Here is a 23493-nt window from a genome sequence, read left to right as displayed (position 1 = left end):
ATCCCAGAGCTAATAAGAGTAGTCGCCCTTTTTTCCCTCCAAAATAGGATAACATCATAACCATGTTGCATAGAATCAAATATAAGAATATTTAAAATATGTATACTTTCTCATCTGACGTTCTTATTTTGTTACTGTTCGCCACGCTCAGATATAGCGTGTGCGCATGCGCGGCTCCATCCTTCGGATCCTCGAGGACTCCGTTCCTGGTTTTGTGCTGCGTTTATTCTGTGGTGAACATGCGCAGCGTCGGTCGAGTTTCACGACTCACGAGGGATCCGTTTCTGGTTACAAGGGCCTTTTTATTCTAGTGGGCATGCGCAGGCTAGATTCAGGTCTGACTGAAATGATCCTTTTCTGGTTTTGTGCCGCGTTTATTTTGTAGTAGGCATGCGCAGCCTCGGTCTCCAGTGATCCGTTTCGGGATTTGGGGTAAGTGGGCATGCGTAGCTCCAGTCCCGACTGATCCGGTTTGGGTTTTGTAGGTTCTTATGTGAAGTTTGGTTCCTTCGACGCGCGCAAGTGTGATGTGCGTCTCGTCTCGCCTCCCCTTTGCTTTGTTTGGGCGGTGTACTTCATAAGAGCAGACATCGTGAAGTCCACCATTTTTGTGAGGATTCTTGTTTCCACGTATTTATAAGACCGAGGGTTTGTGTTTTGCACTAATGTCGGTGGGCCTGGAGTCTGGGTTTTCCAGCGAGGAGGTGCTAAATATCCGCTTCCCTCTTCACCGCGCCTGCAGAGATGGAGATGTGGGCGCGCTGTGCTCGCTCCTCCAGTGCAGCGCAGATCAGCTGGCCGTGGAGGACTCTTTCTACGGGTGGACTCCACTACACTGGGCTGCACACTTCGGCAAGGTACATAATCACATTAATTTATGAGCAGCGTATAATTGTCACCTGGATACAGTGTTCACAAAATGCGTACTTGATTAAACCATTATGTGTTACTCTTCTTAATAAAATGCAATGTATTGCATCTTTCATTTAGTCATGCATTGTAAAGTTATTCGTGAATGATACTCAAACCGCATCAGAGGATGATAATGGGATCGTGCAAATGTCATCGTGTGTGATCCGACTTGCGCTGACGATCTAACGTTAGTTGAACGTTGCGCATGCATTCAGTGATGAACTGCAGACAGTTTGGCTTGATCTGTCTTTTTGTTTCAGTTTTATTTCTTGTTTTCAACAAGCTAGTCTTGTGATTATTAACCCGTGTTGATTGTAAAAGAAAAATAAGACAAAGGAATTTTACGAGTCCGTTTTCATTATAGATTATTTTAGTAGGCCTACTTTGGAGAGGAAATATTTTTTGGAAAGAAATGCAGTTGTATTGATGTGAAATGATGAAATAATTTTCAACAGAATTATTAGTACGTCATAAATTAAGTAGCCTAGGCTAAATGCAACAATTTCTTTTAGTGATTTATATTTAATAACTATAGTTAATAATTGTTGTTGCTTTCTATTTAATAATATGTCACATGCAATGCAAAGCGAACAAATATATGACATATCATTTATTAATTTAACGTTGTTTTATCTAACCGGTTATTCTGATGACAACATCTGAATAACCGGTTTTAGAAGTATAATTAGTTGCAACAACACAGTAACGGATCTTGTTTCGTTAGTGACATACTTTTCAACTGCTTGCACTCATTCGTAAGTGTTTTTGATTCGCTAAAGAACCTCCTCAGAGTCCTTTTCCCGGAAATCGAGCTGCACGTGCGGTCATATTTTGACAGTATTTATCAGAGTGTTTTTACAAGTGTAAGTTTGCATTGACACCTGTGGGTGTAGTGTTTCCTCAGGTAATGATGTTGAACTTCAGGTTTCCCTCACTTTCTAAAGAGCTACATTATCTGTTATGTAGCTGATATGCTGTATTCCCAGATGTCTTGAGGTTACTCAACCAGATGATGTATGAGAGTCCGCGGGCTGATATAAACACCAACCCCTCGGTTTATTTTTAGAAATGAATTACTGAAAAGGGAAAGCATTTTCTACATTGCCTTGACTTTCAAAGCTCCACGGGACGCGTGCATGGACTTGCGTTTTAGCCTTTCAGACCTAAAGGCAAATCCCCGGGTGTCCGTGTATGATCTACAAGGTTTTAAAATCAAACTTTTTCCAGTTGAATTATAACGCGGATCTGATATGACTTATAAAAAAGTTATGAGGAAGTCATAAAGCTCTCTGTTTTGTGCCACTCCCACTTTATGTGCGTTGTTGGCTTTATCTGTCTTCCAAAGCATGGGAGAGTCTAGAGAAGAATGGTTTAAGGCACTCTTGAGCAGATGAATAACAGGAAGAGTTAGAGTGAAATTTGAGATTTTGCAGGAAAGATCGTCAAGGAATGTTGAAACATAACAATAACCATCTTTGATGCACTAAATGCTTCCATTATGTATCAAATACAATTGTTTTATTACCCAAGTACATTAGACCAATATTTAGCCCAGTTGGATAAATAACAGAAGTGTTGCATAACCCTTTCAGCCAGGAATAAATAATGGACCCTTTTGCGGACTATGATGACAACATTTCCAGTTATTGATGTAAATCTAGCAAAGATTTTTATGTTTAAAAACGTATGCACATTTCTAACATTCTGCTAGAAGAAAAATTAACACTGCTAAACTTGCACAATGGCAATTATTATTATTTTATATAAATGTCTCTATTTTTTATACTTTTTTTGTCAAGTCATAGAAATGCTATGGTGTATTTCTTTTTTATTTTTTCTTTCGCTATTGGAGCAAATAGAATGCTATATATATTACCCAACGATTTTTACTGCTGCTACTGAGAACCACATGTATTGGTCCAATCCATATTAACTTTTAAATATATATATATAAAAAACAGAAATGGTTTCATTTCAGTAATTTGTCTACATCTCATTTGTTATTATTAAATTGTATTCTGGATAAGCATTCATGTGTTGTATTTTATATATCGGAATTAGGGCTATATCTGTATATCAATATTGGCATCAGCCATTGAAAAGTCCCTATCAGTTGAACTCTACTTAAAGGCACTTTTCCCTGTGTCCTCTCCTGTCTCACAGCTGGAGTGTGTAATACGTCTGGTGCAGGTGGGATGTAGTGTGAACTCTGTGACCTCTCGGTTTGCCCAGACACCTGCTCATATTGCTGCCTTCGGGGGTCATCCTCAGTGCTTGCTCTGGCTGCTGCAGACAGGAGCTGATATAAACAGACAGGTAAGACATCGCTGCGTTATGAGGTTATGTATGAGACACCTTTTTTGAAGGCGAGTATGCAGAACTTCTTTATTTACTTGTGAAAGCGAACAAACATGAAGTTATGTGAGAAAACAGAGTGAGAAGTTTTCCAAACAAGTGAAGATGAGGATGAACTTGAAATAACACAAAGCAGCTGTTTACATTGCTTAGCAACGTCACAGCTGGCCACATAACTGTTTTACAGCAGCTTTGAATGTGATTCTTCTGATCAGAAAATGGACTTTGTACTATCCATTTTATGTAAGTTATAGTTGTTTTATTTTTTTTATTTTTTTCTCCCTTGAGTGTTACATAACATATTAAGCTGTTAAGAATTTTTGCATTGAATAATCAATAATAATACATTTAATGTAAAGTAAAATTACACTTATTTTTACAGAAAAAACAAAACTGATTAAGTTACAATGCCATATACAGTTAAAAACTTTAAATAGTCTAACATTGCTTTATATGTATTTTTTTGTAAAATACTGTCCAATTTAATATCAAATATTTAATGTACAAATAAATATTTCTTTACAAAAAATAAAATAACATAAACAAAAGTGCGTTAATAAGTAAGAGCCTGATTAACATTGTCACCGTGCCATATATGGTTAACAGAAAAATGACATTCCTAGCACATAATTATACTGTATATACATAATTTTCTTCTAATTTTTGTGATGGTTTTTAGTGTTATATTTTCTGCATTATTTTAGTGTTGTGTGATGTCTGTGTGTATATTGGCCGTGTTTTATGGACAAGCCATTTACAATGATTTCTGATTCATTTTATGGTTAAAAAAGGCAGATTTTGGTTGTTTAGTAATAAATTGGTATATCAACATTATGTCACTGAATGAAGCATTATGGGTTAAATATAAAGGTATCTCTAGGTCGCACTATTGTTTAAGGTGAATTTCTGGCAACCACAGTTGCCTTTATTTTATTTTTTTATTTTTTTAATCAAATTTAATTTGATTGCATTAGGTTCTTTAGTCAAGAATTTGGTCATACCACCAACCCCCACAGTTTTCACACATAAAAATATTTCAGAAATTTTGCTTAAGCATTTGCTCATTTTTGATGATAAGCCAGACTTAATCAGCCTTGGTTCCTTCATGACTGGCTGTTTCACTGTGTTTTCATGTGTGCAGAATATAGAAATCTCCATCAGCAGCGTGTGAGTTACAGCAGAGAAATGAGATTACTAGGCCATTGTTACATAACCAGTGATGCGTTCTCCAAATATAGACTAGTTTCTCATCCCCGTTGGCTCAGGCAGATCAACATTAATGATTTAAGGGCATCATCGCCCATCCCATCTACTGATCTCTTACCCAGTCTTGTCTTGTACTACTCGGATGAATGTAGCTGGAGTGAAAAGCTGCCGGGCGTCAGTCTGACCCACATTCTTCTCCCGTGAATCAGTGATTCTGCTGAGAGACCTGCCTGATGCTCAGCCGCTCCTTTAAGAGTTTACTGTAGCTTTCTGTCTGGGTGAAAGGTTCAGCCGGCTACTCCACCAGCTTCTAAATAAATGATGATGCTGGGTTCTGACGGAGAGATTGCACTTTCACTTCCAGCAATATGGTGATTGCTGCCATGTTCAGCAGTCTGCAGACACAGTGTTGTTATTGTTAACTAAAACTGTTCAAAATAATTTTTGGTAATTGACAAAGCTGAAATAAAATATTAGATGGAAAACCGATGAAGACCGTTTAAATATGTTGTGAAGAATAAGTTTTAGAGAAGTTCTAAAATGACTAAAACATTTGTGAAAACATTTATGAAATTTAAACTAAAGTGAATTAGCTCAGTTGTTATAATATTAATAAAATTATAATAATAATTAATGCTAAAATAACACTTTGCAGAATTTACCCTTCATCGTGTGACACTGAAGACTAGAGTAATGATGCTAAACATTCAGCTTTGCATCACAATTAAATTATATTTTAAAATGTATTCAAATAGTAAACAGTTTTTTGAAATTGTATTAATTTTTCACAATATTACTATTTTACTGTATATTTGTTTAAATAAATGCAGCCTTTGCGAGCATTACAGATATCTTTAAAAAAAAAAAATACATTAAAAGTCGATTTTAAAAGTCTTTATGGAATTGTAGTAATGTAAATAATGACTTTATAAGCTATATGTGTATTAATATTATACTGTAACGGACAGGTAATTTGTGTGACAAAAATATTTCAGACAAAATGTCACAATCCTGACAGTCCTGCTCCCAGCTGGTGCTTTAGATTCTCTATCTGTTTTGTAGGACTATGTTGGAGAAACCCCCCTCCACAAAGCGGCCCGTGCTGGCAGCATCGACTGCATTAACACGCTCCTGGTCCAGGGAGCCAAGGCAGAGTAAGTCTTCTCAAACTGCTGCTCTCTCTAACTGTATCTCTCTCTTCCCTTGCATCCATTCAAATGCCCCACTGGTGCTTCATTTAAGAAGGGCTCCATCAAAACCGAAACATTGATTCTCTTGATTATTAGGCTTTATATTTCATTTCTTCCACTGCAAGATAATATGGTAAACAAAAGACACTAGTGAATTATAGTGAGACCGTTTTGAACCGTCTGAGATTTCCCTGCCCTTCTCTATAAAAACAAATGAACCCTATTGTCCTGAGTGGTAGAAATCTGACCAGCTTTCAAGCTCACATTTTTACTTGCTTTTAAAACCTGCATGCATGAGTTACAAATAAAAGAATTTCAACTATAATAGTTTCTCTTTATTATGATTTTAACTGATAAATTAAAAACAAGTTTGTGATTTATGTAGGAAGATTTTGAAGATAAATAGATTTTAATAGATTGTCCATTTTAAATGATACTAGATGACATGTTTATTCAGAAAAAATATTAATGGACGTTTAAAAAAAAAAAAAAAAAAAAGGTTTCTCCTGAAATAATTTGAAAATTTTTATCATAGTAAGTTGAAAGACTCTATATTGCTTTTATTGTTGTTATTATTATTATTGTTGTTATTTTAGTTTATATGATATATTTTTAGAATGTTGACTTGAGACAAAATTGGTAAATTATTGTAAACATTATATTGAAAGGATTTTGATTGAATTGATTAATGCAGTTTAATTTATTTTTGTCATAAAAATAGCCATTGCTGCATTAAAGATTTAAGCCATGAAACAAGGTTGCTACAATTTATACCTACAGAGAAATGTTGAATAAATGGATGTTTAAGTACAAAAGTTGTACACTTCTGAATCAAAATAGGCATGTTGTTATTATATTGCTATTATTGCAATATATATATATATATATATATATATATATATATATATATATATTTATTTATTTATTTTAAGATATTTTTAATTTAAGTAAATTGGTTCATCTTGACAGGGTAACAAAATATTATAAACATTAATTATGTATCATGAGCTAACAATAAACAGCATTTTTGCATTTTAATTAAGTTAATATTCATAAATATGCTATTGTTCAATGTTAATTTGTTTGTTGATAGTACATTATGAATAATTATACATTTTGAAATGTTCATTTAGTACATATTTAGGTATATGTAAACATTAACCAAAATTTATTACAGAGTGCAAATAGCCCGCTTTGTTGGTAGAGGCTGTTTACGCTAACTTTGCCCACCGATGTGTGATTGGGCTAGTCAACACTACAAAAGATGCTCATCAAACATCAGTTCCAGTGCGCAGATGGTAAAGCGCGGGCTTTTTATGTGATCAACCCCAGTTCGAACCTGCCTTTTGCCAAACTTTTTTTCTCCCTTTTCATGTCTCGTATCACATCAGAAAGGCATTTATTTTCAATAAAAATGAAGGAAATAATAAAAAAGTTGAAAATAATTTATCGGGTAGGTGTAGGGAGGGATTTATTGTCCCAGTAATGTGGCATCCATTTAATAATTTGAATTAAAATTATAATTTACACTCAATACATTATTGCTTACTGTTTTATAATGTACTACAATACTGTAAATAGCATCTGTTGCTATTTACACTTAGTACACTTAGCCAATTAGTAAATGCTGTTGTTCATTGTTAGATCATGATACCTAATGCATTAACCGATGTTAACTAATTAAACCCTAGATTCAATGTTAAACTTGTGTTCTTTTTGTCATCCAAGTTAAAAATGTGAATTTTGAAAAGTTACCTAATACACTCAATCCATTTTGAAATGTATTTTGATGGAGCTCTTCTGAAATCTGTGACCAGATTTGGTCTTACTGGCTTAATTTTGCCTAAATGTGAAATGTCTTCTGAATTCAGTAATTTGATAATCTTTATCATGTCTTCTATAATCCCCTGTGAAGTGCGGAGGTAATATCCTTTTTGTTTTCTTCACTTTTTGATTTTAAATGTGTTGCCGTTTCAAGGTTGTGAGCTGTTGCACATTTCCTCATTGCTCAAAAGCAAACAACAACTATTGCTATTTTAAATTGTCCTTGGTTGCTAAGCTTTTTTCCTTGTTGGGAGATAAGATGAAATGAATTGTGAGAGACCCCATGGTTTTCTGGGGGAGATTGAGCTCCATTCAAAATGTCTCTGCAGTGTCATTTTATGGCTAGTAATAACATTTTTATTGCATTTAATAAAAAATTCTAAGTTTTTTCTAGCATTCTAAAGCCGTATTCTAGCAAAATATTGAACAAAAAATAATGCAAGAACATGCATGAACAGCTCTGTTTGATTTTTAAGTTTTGCAAATAGTAGCCACATAGTGTTCATCAAATGCTGGGGTGTCTAGTCCTGCTCCTAAAGGGCCACTTTCCAGCAGAGTTTAATTCATGCCTGCCAGAACACACCTGACTGAAAGTTTTTTGATAATCTTGAAAACCTTGAGCTGCTTCATTTGTGTTTGGTTAGGTCTGGAGCTAAACTCTGTAGAAAACTGGCCCTTAAAAGGAGCAATATTGAAAACCCCTGAGTGCCATATGCCATATACATGTGTAGATCCACTTGACAAACTGTTCTCCAATCATTTTTAGATCATTTAGATTTAGGCCGGTATTGCTATCGGTTGACCTGCTAACACAGATTTTGTTATTAAAACATGCCACTGACTTTGCAGAGTGATTCTGGTGGAAACTCATGCATTATTAATGCTGATTATTTTGCCAACAGTTCTCCAGGGTGTTGCAACAAGGCATAACTGTACAAGTGTAAGCTCCTGTGTGTTGTGAGTTGTCAGCACACGCATACAGTGGTGCAGGATTGTTCTTGTTGCTCATTCTGGAGAAATGACTTTCACCATTTCTTATCTCTTGACAATGAGAAATGCCACTTGGGAATTTATTGAGGCGTATTTTAATGATGATGGAGGACATACTGGATAACTGGAAATGATCTGATGTTCCACAGAGACACCAACCACTTCCATTAGTGACTAAAACACTATTGAATATATTTTGGATCAATTTGTACAATTTAAAATGTAATTCTAAACTTAGATTACTAGATCATGAAATATGCAATTAGTAATTCATGTGTTTTTTGTTTTTTATTATGCTTTTTAAATGCATCTTCTATGCTCACCCATCAGTTGACTGAGGTCAAACAAAGTCCTGCTTTGGAAAGCCGAGGTCCGATGTGTTTTGTGGAACAGCAGGTTCAGTGATGGGCTTGCTAGTGTTTCTTGCAGGCTTTTGGTCTGAAGAACACAAGCCTGATGAACACACTGCAACTGCAAATTCACCCCGCAGATGATGTTCTCCTCTTTTGAATGCCATATGGTTGTGGTCGGCACACCAAACATGAATATCATTTGTAATGTTATGTTAATGCCTTTAATTAAAACCGGTGACACATTTCAATAAATTTTAAGTTGTTAACATTAGTTGCATTTTGTATCTTGAACCAAAAAAAGAAAAAAAAAAAGATTTAGATTAATAATTTATTAATCTATGTTAATGATAATTTATACATTTAGTATTGTTTGTTCATGTGTTTCCTGAATAGGGTTGCAAAGGGGTGGAACGTTTCCGGTAAATTTCCGGAAACTTTCCAAAAATTCCCAGAAGATTTTAAAAAATCCTGAAAAGTTTCCAAAATTTCTGTAATATTTCTGAAATTTACTGGAAATTGTCCACCTTTTTGCAACCTTAGTCCTGAATACATAAACATCAATGTATGCAACTTAAAATGTTCAAAATTGTGTTTGTATATTAATTATCATTCACATTGATTAATAAATGCTGTTCTTTCATTGTTCATTGTCAGTTCAGGATACCGAATTCATTTACTAATGTTAACAAATTGAATCTTATTGTAAAATTTTGCAATAAAACTATTAAGATAATTGCTACAGTTATGTGCAAAATTTACAGTATACAAAAGACTAGAAGTCTGCATTCTGTAATTGTCATGTGGTAGTTATTTAACAGTGCACAAAAATACGCAGCAACTGTTTGGCTGAATTGTGCACTTAACAAAATTTAATTTCACTCCCAGTCAGTAAAAAATACTGAAAAAAATAGAGAAAAAAAACAAAACAATGTAAACCCACTTCTGTATTTAAGAAATTCCTCAGTTCAAGGGCAGCACAAAGTTTGTCAGTTGATATTATTCTTAGTATAATATTTTTATTCCAGTTGACATGGCGATTAACATTTTTACTTGTGTATATGATACGTCAGAGAGATTTTTTTTTTAATATTATTTATGTATTTTTTATCATTTAACTGGTATTTGATTTGAAAGGTTTTGGCCTTGTGTTAAGGAAGAAGAGAGAAACCCTCAAACAAGAGTTTCAGACTGTTGTCTAAGACAAATAGGCACTAGAGAGAAAAAAATTAAGGTAACCAGCTTCAGCAGATTTTTGAGTTTTCTCAACTTGTTTATAGTTTATAGTTTATACAACAAAAAATTGAGAATCTCCCACAAAAACAAGTTGAGCAAACTCAAAAATCTGCTGAAGCTGGTTGCCTAAAATTTTAAGTTTTAAGTTTTTTTTTTTTTTTATTATTTTTTTTTACAGTGTATACCTACCTACTATCTAAAATAGGCCTATATATGAAGGTTTTTCACATTTTAATTGATAACCTTGTATTTTCAGAAACAAATCTGTGATATAAGTAATCTTATGAATGACAAACATTGTATTTCTTTATCCATGAGTAACATGTGGCATTCAAAATTACAAAGGAGAAACATTTTGGTCTTGGGGAACTAGGGGTTGTTTTTAAATGTTCATTCTCTATTAGTGCATGTTGTGTTTATTGCCTTATTGGAAATGCTTTTGAGATAATGATGAAATGTGCATTTAGCAACCACACAAATAGGATTGTTGATGTTTGTTTTTATGGCAGTATGAACAATGTTTTAAAGTCTTACAGTGGTAGTGGCACTGAAGCCAAGGTCAGTATAAAAGCCGATGACAGCTACAGTGTGTCAGATTTATCCATGCAAAGCAGAAGAGAAGGTTTAAAATAAGGATTTTATAATATAGGCCTAGTTAGGAGATTGAGAGGATAGAGGGTTTTGGGTTTTTATTTTATATTTTAAAAATTGATTTAAACGTTTGCCTTGACTCCTAGAAAGAAAAAAAAAAGATTCTCCCTCTGTTAAAAATTATTTTTAAAAACAAAATATATATTTTTAAAAATGACTAAATTAAAAATACCAATAAATAAAAATAACTAATAGCTATTTTCTTTCACATAGCACACAAACATCGCAATAGTCCTGTTCACAATATTACCAATACTATACATGCAAATTTAGAAGTATCTTTAGTAGAGAAGTAATATGAAATTATTATTGATTTATTTTTTCCTTCAAGATCTGCATGGGGAAAAAATACAAAACTGGATGTTTTATCTGTTTCCTCCCTACATAATTCTAGTGTTTACTTCAATTGATTTCTTGAGATCTGAATCCAACACGTCAGCCACCAATGAAAATATTCTCCGGATGCTTGACAGTAGCACCATATTCCTACCTTTAAAAGTCGACAAAAGAGCACCATTTCATTGTGATGTCCAGAAATGATATTCCTTCAAGATCTATTGGACTGAAACCAAAATAATGTATTCCCAGCAGACTAGAACTAGATTAAAAAAGGATTAATGTTTTAAATGCCTTCTGTAAATGTCCTGAAGAAATGAAGAAAGTGAGAATGGACCCCTTTTGAATCCAGAATGCCTAGGAATCAGATTCACAGTCATCAGTTGTATCCATGTTTTTCTTTTTCCTATTGGACATCTCCAGACAGACTCATTCTTGTGGCTTAATGGAAAGACTTCCCCATGTTTTAACTTGATGGATGGACACACTACATACAGTCTAACTTTGAAATCTTGATTCGTTCTTCACTGAAATGTCTTCAGTAATTTCATCTTCACCAGATATGTCCACTCTTCATTGTCTGCCGAGTACAAATAGCCAAGTCCTTCGAAGAAATGTGCTTCGTCACGTTTTCTTTCTTCTGTTCCCCCTCTTTCTGTGATGCCAAAAGTTTTGCCTTCCCTTGTCCTTTAATACCTCAGGATCTTATGTTGGTTTAACATAAACCTCAATCAAATCAACTTGTTCAGCTTCTAATGCTCTTTACCAGTGATGTACACAGCTTCAAGTGTACATTTTGTCTTTCTTCATTACCTAGTGGAGATATTTCAGATAAAACATCCAGTTAAAATGATCAGATTTCGACCCAATGTGCTTTATAAATTATTTAAATGTCCTTAATGTAGTGTGAATTTAACTTGAGTAACTCAACTTATTTAACTCCATGTAAATGTAACTCATTTAAGCACCAAAAGTATGCTGAGCCTTAAGATGTGATTTCGCAGCCATTGCCTAGACTTAAGTCTGACTGCTGAAGCAAATACAGTTGCTTTTTATCATTTATTGCGGGGAAAATACTCTGTTTACAGTTTACTATTAACCATTTTAAAACCTAGATCCTTTTGCACCGACTCTTATCATTTTGATTACATGTTGTTGTTTTTTTTTTTTTTTTTTCCATCATTCTCCCAAAGCCCTCGATCCAAAAGTCTGTCAAGAGAAAGTGTGGTTCAGGTAGCATAATAGTAAAGGAGAACAGGGTTAAGCATAGGCTTAAATATCAGAAGGGTTTGCATTACTAGATCTTAATCATATGAATAGCATTACTAGTATTTTGTTTTAACCTGTCTGCATCTTTTATTCTGAGACTTTGTTCATAGAGACAAACTGTTTGTATTTACAATGTCGCCTGTAGAATTTACCCTCTGATATATGATTACCCTATGATAAAACATGTTCTTTTATGAATCATCTGTCACCTTTGTCCTTATGAAAGTGGCATGATGACAAAAGAAATGGAGATTGCATTTTGTTAACTGTTACGGCAAAATTCTAGAGAACGTCTACACATCTCAATGTTTTTGCAGCTATTGAATTCGAAATGACTTGACTTTTTCAAGTAATCCTAGAAAAGGGGGAGAGCATTCCAAATAGACACTGCTGACTCACTCCAAGTTCCCTCAACGAAACTGCACTGTTGTGGCATTAGGAGTGTTCTCACTATCGCTCCCTTCAGTATCAACACTCTGGCAAACTGTTGAGGTATTTCATGCGGTGATTGGTTTTACTGATAGGACATTTTGTACCTAGAACTTTCAAAAGACAAAGTTTTTTGTTTGTTTTTCATTTTTAGATCTAGTTTTTGTTTTTGACCTGCATGCTTTGCTTAATTGTGCCCTTAAATCAATGCAGTTGATGTATATTAATTTACTTTTTCATTTTAATGTTTGTTTGTTTTTTTTGTTTTTTTTTGTAGACTAACCGTAGGACGTATCTGTAGGACAGGTCTAATCAGTCCCTTCTTAGTCTCGTCCAGAGTAAGCATGGTTTGATGCTCAGGAAGTTATACGTTAGGGCTCAACCAATGGAAATGAAATTATGAAGCAAAAATAGAGTGTAGCAAAGCATATCAGGAATGAAGAAACAAAATGAATGCTTCCGTTTCAATATTTAAATAAAAATTTCACTCATTCGCCAAAAGTGAAATTGTCATGTCACAGTGATATTTGTTCACACAGTATTGAACACTGAAATTAGCTAGGAAACAGTGGCAAACCTGGCAGGTCCAATATAGACGTATCTGACTTTCAATGCAAGAATATTGTCCAGATTTCAAAACTGGGAAACTTAAAGGGACGGTTCACCCAAATATGTAATTTGTCATCAATAACCCACCATGTCCTTCCAAACCTATTTGACTTTTGTTCATCTTTGAAACACAAATGCAGCTATTTTATCTGAAATCTGAGATATTTCTGTCCCACCATCGAAAGTCAATTCCACCAAAACATTCAATGCTTTAAAATGTTTTGTGAAGAGACACATTTGCTTTATTTGATTAACAGACTTCATTTATCCTTTTACTCAATTATAGACATCAGATCAATGCACATACATAGAGAACATCCAATGTGGTAAACGGGAGCTCAACCGTATGTGCTTGATGCATGAGAATAAAGCTTGTGCGTCAAGCAAGCACATTTGAGCTTCTGTTTCCCATGCCATTTGATGAACTATGCATGTTTGTTGAGCTTGAGCATCAGCGTTTGGTCTAATGGACTTTTAATGGAGGGACAGAAAAATCTCAGGTTTCATTAAGATGTGGTCATTTGTGTTTCAAAAATAAACAAAAGGTTTGTAACATGAGGGTGAAGTATTTTTGAGTGAACTAACCCTTTAAAGTGCAATTCCATCCATAGTTTTAAATAAAAATGAATTCCATAAAAGTAGCTGGATTTGGAATGTCATATTATGCATTTTTAATTGTGTGAATATATTTGTGATTCCAATTCAGACGTTTATCAAAATGCCATTTAAAATTAATGAGAAGAATCATTAGGCTATATATATATATAATGTTTGTCTGCACAGGCACAAACTGAAGCAATTTATGAAGAATTACAAAAATAACAACTTAATAATTTCTAATTAATATGTCAACTTACCCCAAAGCATAAATATTTATTAATTTAGTTAAAACATTGGGAACGACTAACGTGTGTTTCTATTTAGCAATAGGATGTAAGCATGTAGGCTATCTAAACAAAAATAAAGTCTTTGGACTTGGTACAGTCTTCGTAAATAATTTTGCATTGTCAGTTAAATGGTTGAATTGCACCGATGCTAATTCTGTAACATATGATAAACACAAGGCTGAAAGATAATCACTCTCAAAGATGATAAATAGGCCTATGGGAAAATTTCTGAGTAGAGAAGTTAGGAATTAAAGTGTAAAGCCATATTAAATGTGTTCTGAGTTTATCACAACAGAAAATGTGTTAACCACCCGGCCAAATGTGAATGATGAAAAACGCCATGTAAATAATATTAAGTTATCAAAATCTAGAAAAAATCAACTGTATAGGGGATGGGGGCGTGACGTCACTGCTCTAGCGCCGCGGTGGCTGATGGGAAAAATCGCCATTTTGTGAGGCCACTTGTTGCGCGACGCGCCGAGGAAGTTGTAATATGAATGTTTTAAATAGGATACAGAAATTGAATAAACTGTAAATCAACATATTAAAGTTATTCCACAAAACATTATTTAGTCAAGAGCAGTGAGGGATTTCTTCTGTCTTTTGTTGTTTGATTAACATTAATGACAGACGGCACAGCTTTATTAGGCTGCTGTCACAAGACCTGTTTCACGGATCCAATACTTATACATATATGCGTTCGCAACTTAAGACAAACCCGACAATGCTTACGACCATTTTGACGTTATTTTGTGTGTATTTGGCCACTTAAGCGCAACACGCTGTGTTTGTTTGTTCTCAGCGCGTGCTTTGGATGTGACTGCAGCGCACAGAAAAGCGCCTCTGGAGCGCCGCAGTACCGAAAGACTTAAGGCGTGCAAATAATACATTTCTGTGACAATGCAACAATGACCGATTAGGCAATTGACAATTCTGTCAGCTGTACCGAAACGCGAGCTAAAGTCTTGTATCGCAGCGTGCAGCAGATGTGAAGAGAAGGTCAAAGAGAGACGACGAGGTTCAGCTGAATCACTCACGCTGTTTTCAAATGACTGGTTGTGTGAATTTATTTACTCATCTAACCTACACGCTATATTGAATAAATGTTTTGCAGGAATCTGCTCTCAAACGCTGGGGGCGTGTCCGCTGAAACCACGCCCACTCGCGGGAAAACTGCCGCCTCAATTGTCTCAACTGTCAAATACCGCTCCCTCCAACAGCGAACTGTTTTGTAAATTATCGTAACCACAACCACAACCATTTACGTGAAAAAGGCATAGCTAGCTAGCAAACTGTAGCCAGTGTGTTTGCTTAGTCCGCGGTTTTACGGCGGGATTGGGCTACTTTAATACTGCTGCCGCGGGTGGAAGCGACAGGTACTATTTAGCCCCTGGAATGCGAATTGTACCGGGAAACCCCGCCGCAAAAAAAAAAAAAAGAAAGAAAAGTATTTTAACCCCTGGAACGCGATTTTTACCGGGGAACCCCCATCGAAACGCGATTGGGATAGTAAGCAATTGGGCGGGGTTTGTTATGAAAACCTGGCCGTTACGGTAATGACAGTAACTAGCGATTGAGCGATTAGCCACTGATGCTAATGCGCTAAATTACGAAACTAGACTAACTCCACAATTCAGTACCACAGAGTCTTTGTAACGTGTTTGTATGACACGGACTTAAAGCGTGCAGTTTAGGCTAATGCAACATCTTAAAAAACATAAACAAAATGCGTTTCTCTTGACAGCAGTTTACTAAAATAATTCTACATTTTGTACACATCACTGATCTATAATAGATAATTATATGATTATGATTATTATTATTATTATTATTATTATTAGATCAGTGGTACACGCACAGAATTATATTCACTCAAAGGATTCTGAAAACTTTGCAAGGGTGTATGCGACCATACTGTCTTGATTGTAATTAAATTACTATATAGCTACAATACTAAAATATGTCTCAAATCAAAAAGCTAAATAAATATACATAACTTATGAACTGACACTTCTAATTGAATTTTATTTAGATTATTAATAATAATGAGAATTAAGAAGCAAATGTTTAACTCAAGTAGCAGCAACTAAATATAAATCAGGGTAAATTAATAACAGCATAGGTTTTCCTGTTCATGTATCTTTTACCTTTACTGAAATGATCTCTAATTAAAGGTGCTAGAAATCTGATCTAACTCTTTGGACAATATATAAACAAAACAGTTTTCAGTAAATCTGGCGTTCGAAATTCAACTGGCATAGTAGTTTCAGACATCTAATATCAGGGACATTACACATGTGCAAGAATATTACATAAACTCACACTGTCACTGATATTTTGAGTAATATATTTTCTGTAATATTCACAATTGTCGAGTTTGCTGCTGCAATTGCAAAAAAAAAAAAAAAAAAACTTTCAACCATCAAAGTAAAACTTGCTATTTAATTAGATACCTAATACAAACTTAATTTATCATTCATTAAAGTATTGTTTACCAAGAATAGTTGCTAGAAATAGAGTTGTAATATAAGTTATAATTTAAATACCTATTTGTGTTATCGGTACAAATTTAAAACCTATACATTTCATAAACATACAGATCATAAGCAGCAAATGAAACAAGGAACAAATTTATCTTAATTATATATATATATATATATATATATATATATATATATATATATATATATATATATATATATATATTTTTTTTTTTTTTTTCCAGAAATGTTAGTCACTCACAGAATTAGCCCTATACACAACAGTGGATAGACTGTTAATCAATTATCCATATGATCATTGTGTTTGTTTTGATAATGATTTCAGATTTCTCGCACCTAAGAGGATCATTTTCAATTGAGACCTGCCAGGATGGACACATACCTTTTGAAGTGTTTGTTACAAATGTCGTTTTGACATCAGAACGTCCGAGAAGCATTCATATTTTTCTTCAGATTTGGGTAGGAATAAGTGGGGAGGGTCTGTTCAATGAAAAATGTTTTTTTTACTTTATTTGCTGGAAATTGTATTATTTTTAGATGTTTGATTTTAAACATGTTTTATGTGTTGGAATGAATGTGTGTATGGACTGTGATCTAGTTAGAGATACAAAAAAACATGTCTGAATGATTATTGTGATTTTATGTATTGTTTTTAAATAATGAATCCATGAATGAACAAACCTTTTCCTAAAGCCACAAGCAAACCCCTTACTTGATGAATGTCACTCAGAGGTAGCGCATACAGGAAATATGTTCAATTGCATAGTATATTTAATGATTGTTACAGAATAATGATTGGCTTATAGCTATAGCACAAATTTCACACAGATTCAGATTCATGAAACTGAGATGTAGGCTTTGAGTGCCTGCCAGCATTTTTCTTCCTCTTTCCAATCAGAATTCCAAGGTTTTGCACCGAAGTATCATGTCCTCACAGTGAATTGCTTGTTCCCTAGACATTTATTCCAGTACAGTGCTATAGATGTCATTTAGCAATGTGTAAAATGTCTTCTGGAGGCACATCAAGAGTACACATTTTCAGATTCTTCCTAATTAAACACAATTCAACTCATTAGTAGAGACTTCAAGCAAAGATTCTCTGCGTCTGAATTTACCTTCTTCCCTACTATCATTGTTTTCATAAAACAGTAGGCAAAATGTTCATGGATAACCTACTCTGATGTGCACATCTGATGGACACTTTACTGTCCCATGAGTCCACACGAGAGGTGTTGAGAATGGAGGTGATTGTAACTGATGCTGTAAGTCACATGACAACATGGCAGATGTTGTATGTCTGCATTTCATTCATCCGACACACATTCAGACTATATAAAGCATCTAGTATCTCCTCAGACAAATATGTGCTGCTTATGGGAAGATTTCAACCTCTGCAGCTCTAATTTGGAGACAGGCAACTTGGATCATATTTCTTGATAACCAATCACGTTATAGCCTATTTTTCAGCATAAACATTAAAAATAGATCCATCAAAAACAAATGTTTATTGGTAAACTTGAAGATTAGTTGACAGGCTGATTTAGAGAAACGCTGACTTGCTGTTCTGTTCTGCATTGGATTCCGTAATATTTTCTTAATGGCTCGTTGGACTGTGAAATTATGTGTAGTTGGTATAAATTGCTCTTATTAACCCCAGTCAATTTAAATTGCAGTTGGTGTAGAATCATGTTACATCAAACAAATCAGGTTCAGTTTTTGATGTTACATGTAATAAGAGTGGTGCAAAAGCTGGCAGTACCTTAAAACCCATACAGATACATTTGTTATAACAGCGAACATAACACAAATGTAAAAAAATAAAAAAAAACACCTACTCAACACATTATTGGTGTCTGTTAGAAATTCTTTTGGATTGTCTGAGGTTAGTCTGTGTGTATTTACTGTATCGCGCTGCCAAGAGTCCCATTTCTGTATTCTCACTGCATTCAGGATAGAAGTGTTAGCAGGAGCTCCTGGGGTAAGTGTAAACACTGTTATTTTGCCCTAGATTTTGTTCATTCATGTATTCTGTTTTCTTCACTGCAATAGAAAATGACTGTTGATGGCAAATACACACTCTCAATCCTTTTGTTATTTCATGTCAAATTTTAAACAGGTGTGCATCTCACGTGACCCATCAATGCTTTATGGTATCAACGTTCACCATTCGATCAAATCCTTCCCTTAAAGAAGCCAGGATGCTGTTCTATTAAACTTCCTCTACTTTGTTTTTTTTTTTATCTTTGAGTGTTTAAAGAAGAATTTCCTGATCAGGTCTTGTTTTGCCTTGTCGCTTCTAAGCTGTCCTCTTTCAACCGTGAAAATGAAGATTCAGCCAGCATAAAACCTATTGAGGATATGAGTCTCTTCACAAAAATACAGAAAAAGGAAAAAAATCAGAAGATCGGCGTGATGTTTTTCATCTCACAGCTGTGTTCGGGCCACTCTTATTACAGATTGAAGAAGTCCTTTTTGAACATCTGCATTCTTCTATCTACAGTTATTGGCTTCTTATTGCCACTGCTTTTACCATGTTTATTCTGGTGTGGCATTCATTTACTTTTTGTTTTACTTTTGACACTTTCAGATTTCAACTAATAGCATTATTTCACTTTAAAAAATATGAAATGTTTTTATTAAATGAATCATCTGTCCAGTTCATCTGTTGAATTGAAGAGAATTCCTGGAAAAATCATTTGGCAGTGCCAAACCACTTTTCATTTGCCAGTCAATATTGCTACTGGCAAATATTTACCATTGACTTATGTAATCGAATAGTTTTTTTATTCTTGATATCATGTTCTTTGTGTGTGTGCTTTATTTATTTCTTTTCATTTTCTATTGCAGTCAAGACATCACAACATTATAAATGTCTTTTAAATAGATGTTCAATGATTTATCCAGTATTTATTTTTGCTTTTTTCAAAAATAACTTTGGGTTTGAAATGCAGAAAGGGAAGTGTGTGTGGTGGATGGGTGTGTGTGTGTGTGTGGTTTACAAACATTTGCCTTAGACCAGCAGTGTTAATGCACTAATTTTATCATTGCGCAGCATGAGGAACGCTAGTGGACTGACCGCCGCTGACCTAGCCCATGCCCAGGGCTTTCAAGAGTGCGCCCAACTGCTTTCCAATGCCCAGAACAAGCAGCTCAATCAGCTTAACGGGTTCTCAGCCAATGGCTCTGTGTGCTTTGGGGTCCGCAAGCTAATCCAAGAGCGTGGCATCCTTAATGGGGTTCCCAGCCGGAAAAGGTCTCTTGATTGCATGGAGTCTAATCTAATTAAAAAGGCCAGAACAGATGGTACGTCTTGACTGAATGTTTAAATTTTGACATTTATGATGAAGTAGGGTCGCCACTTGCTAACGTGTGAAGGTGTCATTGCAGATCTCAGTTATCAGCCGATGAATGGAGTAAATGGATCCAGCGGAGAGGACCAGATGGAGAACATGCACATGGAGTTTGGCCAAGCGCTGAGTACCCCAGGTGGGAACAGACTCCTAAATGGATCCTTGCCTTTGGGCTCCAATGGCTACATCAGTCCAGAGCAGGACCGGGGGGTTCGAATGGAGAGCTTGTCCTCTCCAGTCCACAAAGAGTCAGAGATCTTCACCGTGACCTCCATGCAGATACCATGCCGTTGCACTAACTCCTACGCCTATTTGTAGGAGCATTTGCCTTGGCTTCATTTAAGCTCTTTTGGTGATATGTGTCAGGGAGGGAAAATAATTTAATTTGCCACAAATCATATGTATAAAACATATGCTCACACCACCCCGTCCTTTTAAGTTTTGGTGATATGCACTTTGTTTTAAACTAAAATGGAGAAGGTGTTTTGAGTGGTAGAAGCAAATGTTGAGTTTTGTTTTGCACAATAACTTCCCTGAACGCCATTTTAATTTTTTATTTTGATTCTAATGCATTCTAAAAGCAATTAAATGATTTTTTTTACCCCTTCTCTCTAAAGTACTTGCATGATGTTATGAGGCTGCTTTTTATGCCCGGAAATCTATATTTGGAAAGCATGTCTTACTACGATACTGATTTCACAGCTTTTCCTGTGAATTGTGTTTGCCCCGCCAAATTCCTGACCTTGAGTTTTGTAACATAGTTGGATTTTGGTTTAGGCTGTTGGTTAATACTTTTGATATGAGTAGCCCATATTAAGCTCCTGTTAAGTAGCAAAAAAAATTCCAGGTTAATGCTTTTTTTATATATATATTTCCATGTTGAAAATATTAATTATTGTGCATTTTATTTTCCTTTTTTTTTTTTTTATTTTATTTTTTTTTATTCAACATATAGCACATACTCTTGTTCTGCCAAAGCATATCTTATCATGAATGTATAAAGTACATCTACAGACCTTCGCTGTGCAGCTTTCATGCGCGTGTTCTAGGTGCTATTCAGTCACTTCTTTGACCTTTTTGACTATATTAGGTTGTAGTTGTTTTTCTCTCTGTTGCTGTAATTGCAAAGTCTGTTGAGAGGGTCTGTTGTTAGATTTATTGTATTTGCAGTCTCAAGTGTTTATCAGTCAGGAGCTTATTGTATGAGGGTAAAAGTCTTTTTCTTTCCAGCTAATATTTTGCATAGGATTTCATATGTAGTGTAGAAAATATTTGCTAAACTGATTAAGTATGAGGGGTATGAATTGAGACAAAGGTGGTTCTTTAAATGCATTGTACTTTCTATAAATTCATATAAAAATTGTAATTTCACTCAGAACAAATGGCAGAAGTTTTGCACTGCATATAGAATAACGCATGATGCCGATTCAGAATTACAAGGGACATGTTACTGTAAGTGCTCATGTAAACACCGGCTGTGTGACACATAGAAATATTGTAAGTAACAGGATGCCTAAAATGGATATAAATGTAATTTCTATACTCATTAAATGTTCTCATTTAACAATCAACACTGACTCTTGATTTTGTACATATGAATAGTCTGTAAGAACATGTTAGCAAAACAGAAACCACTTGCAAGTGTTCATTTGATAATGTTTTTGTAGATAATGCGGCACACATGTATCATCTATTGGTTTGCACCTTCAATAACCTCTGAACTCTTTTCATGCCTCCACATATAACATAAATGACATTGAGAGTTAAGCCCTGTTATTTAAATTAAAATAATATTAATGCATAAGGCAAAATGTTTAACGTTGAAGCTAATATAGGGCAGTGTGCCAGTGCTATGTTTTTGTAGAGTTGAGCAATATCATGGCTTGAAGCTGGACTTTAATCTCAAGTTCAAATGTTCAGATATAATCGTGTTATGTAAACCGAACTGGATGGGTGATTTTATACCCAAAAATTATATGAACAATGTAGACCTGTTGGAAATTGTTGTGCAAAACAAAAAAAACATTCAGTGAAGAATCAATCTTAATCTTTCTTTAATGAATTATATTTCATGTGTTCTCTTTGACAGCAGGACTCCCATTAAACGGACATTGCCATCCTGTGCAGCACCTCAATGGAGGTGACCTGATGCACGAGAACGTAAATGGAAATACAACCGAGGTTGAGAGTGGTGATCATATTGGGAATGTGGGTGTCTCCTCACATCCTGGTTGCTTTGGCAATAGCCTTCATTTTGGGCATCATAATGGCTTCGGAGATACGGCTGAGAACATGGAGGACGCCAGCAGTCAGATAGAGCACCGCAAGTCAGTCAGTGTAGAGGAGCAGTATGACCACATCACCTTCAACACCATGCACCTCTACCATGGGTGTTAGGACGTCCCGTCCAGACTCATATGCTTTTTATATATCCATATAGAATGTGCTGAATGGCTTTAGGTCCATGTCCTTTTAAATGGACACTGTATTTGTATTTGTATTTGTGTTGTTTAAAAAAGTGCAATCTTTTCTAATTTGGGTCATTTAATTCAGTTTGGAGAATCCAGAGGCTGTTCTTTTTTTTTTTCTTTTTTTTTATGCATTATTTGTACGGACATTTATTGTATTAATTGTGCCTACATATAAAATATAATTGTTTATTGACATCTCTTTCTTACATAATAGTTAGAGCTGTGTGTGAATAAAATGGTTGATGAATTGACTGAATCATTTGTATGGTGTACTAAATCACAGCCGCCGTCTTATTTGTGTTTGTGACTCTGGACCACAAAACCAGTCATAAGGGTCAATTTTTTGAATTTGAGATTTATACATCTGAATAAATAAGCATTCTATTGATGTATGATTTGTTAGGACCATGTTTGGCCGAGATACAGCTATTTAAATATCTGGAATCTGAGGGTGCAAAAAAAAATCAAAATATTGAGAAAATCATATTTTAAAGTTCTTAGCAATGTATACTACTGATCAAAAATTACATTTTGATATGTTTACTGTAGGAAATTTACAAAATATCTTCATGGAATATGATTTTCTTAAAAGAAAAATCGATCATTTTGACACATTTTGTTGTTGGCTATTGCTGCAAATATACCTATGTTACTTATGACTGGTTTTGTGGTCCAGGGTCACATTTTGCCTTCTTGTAGTGTGTAGAAAGCAGTATATAATAAAGAAAGAGATGTAATTGTTTTTTTCTTAACTATTTGATAGTATTTTGTAGTCCAAACACTTCTAAACTACCCTGCTCTCTTTATAATTTATCAAGTGCCAATATATGCGTTCCCTCCTGATTATTATCGAATATATGAGAAAGTAAATAAACTGAACACATAACTCTTATAAAAGAGCTTTTACGTCGTTTATTGCATTTCCCG

The 23493-nt window shown here is 34.7% G+C and overlaps 1 protein-coding gene across 2 annotated transcripts; it reads left to right on the top strand.

The window, feature by feature from the left end:
• Positions 1–241: 241 nt before the first annotated feature.
• Positions 242–23472, top strand: ankrd10b (ankyrin repeat domain 10b). 2 transcript variants are annotated; one of them, XM_058786111.1, is made up of 6 exons: positions 242–857; positions 3076–3228; positions 5536–5627; positions 19798–20048; positions 20133–20231; positions 22185–23472. In XM_058786111.1, exons 1-6 carry the CDS (start codon positions 666–668, stop codon positions 22490–22492), a joined length of 1095 nt encoding a protein of 364 aa, XP_058642094.1. In that variant the 5' UTR covers positions 242–665; the 3' UTR covers positions 22493–23472. The 2 variants fall into 2 exon arrangements, with proteins under 2 accessions (XP_058642094.1, XP_058642095.1); XM_058786112.1 differs by having other exon boundaries at positions 243–857; positions 22188–23470.
• Positions 23473–23493: the final 21 nt, after the last annotated feature.

This window comes from Onychostoma macrolepis, chromosome 09, assembly GCF_012432095.1.
Source record: "Onychostoma macrolepis isolate SWU-2019 chromosome 09, ASM1243209v1, whole genome shotgun sequence".
Taxonomy (NCBI): domain Eukaryota; kingdom Metazoa; phylum Chordata; class Actinopteri; order Cypriniformes; family Cyprinidae; genus Onychostoma; species Onychostoma macrolepis.
This window is presented reverse-complemented; position numbering and strand designations above follow the sequence as displayed.

Bases quoted from the DNA above. Each gene is read 5' to 3' on its own strand.
- ankrd10b (XM_058786111.1), top strand. From the start codon at position 666: ATGTCGGTGGGCCTGGAGTCTGGGTTTTCCAGCGAGGAGGTGCTAAAT. The intron at 3,229-5,535 runs GTAAGACATCGC...TCTGTTTTGTAG, and splicing joins GAGCTGATATAAACAGACAG to GACTATGTTGGAGAAACCCC. The intron at 20,232-22,184 runs GTGGGAACAGAC...TCTCTTTGACAG, and splicing joins CCAAGCGCTGAGTACCCCAG to CAGGACTCCCATTAAACGGA.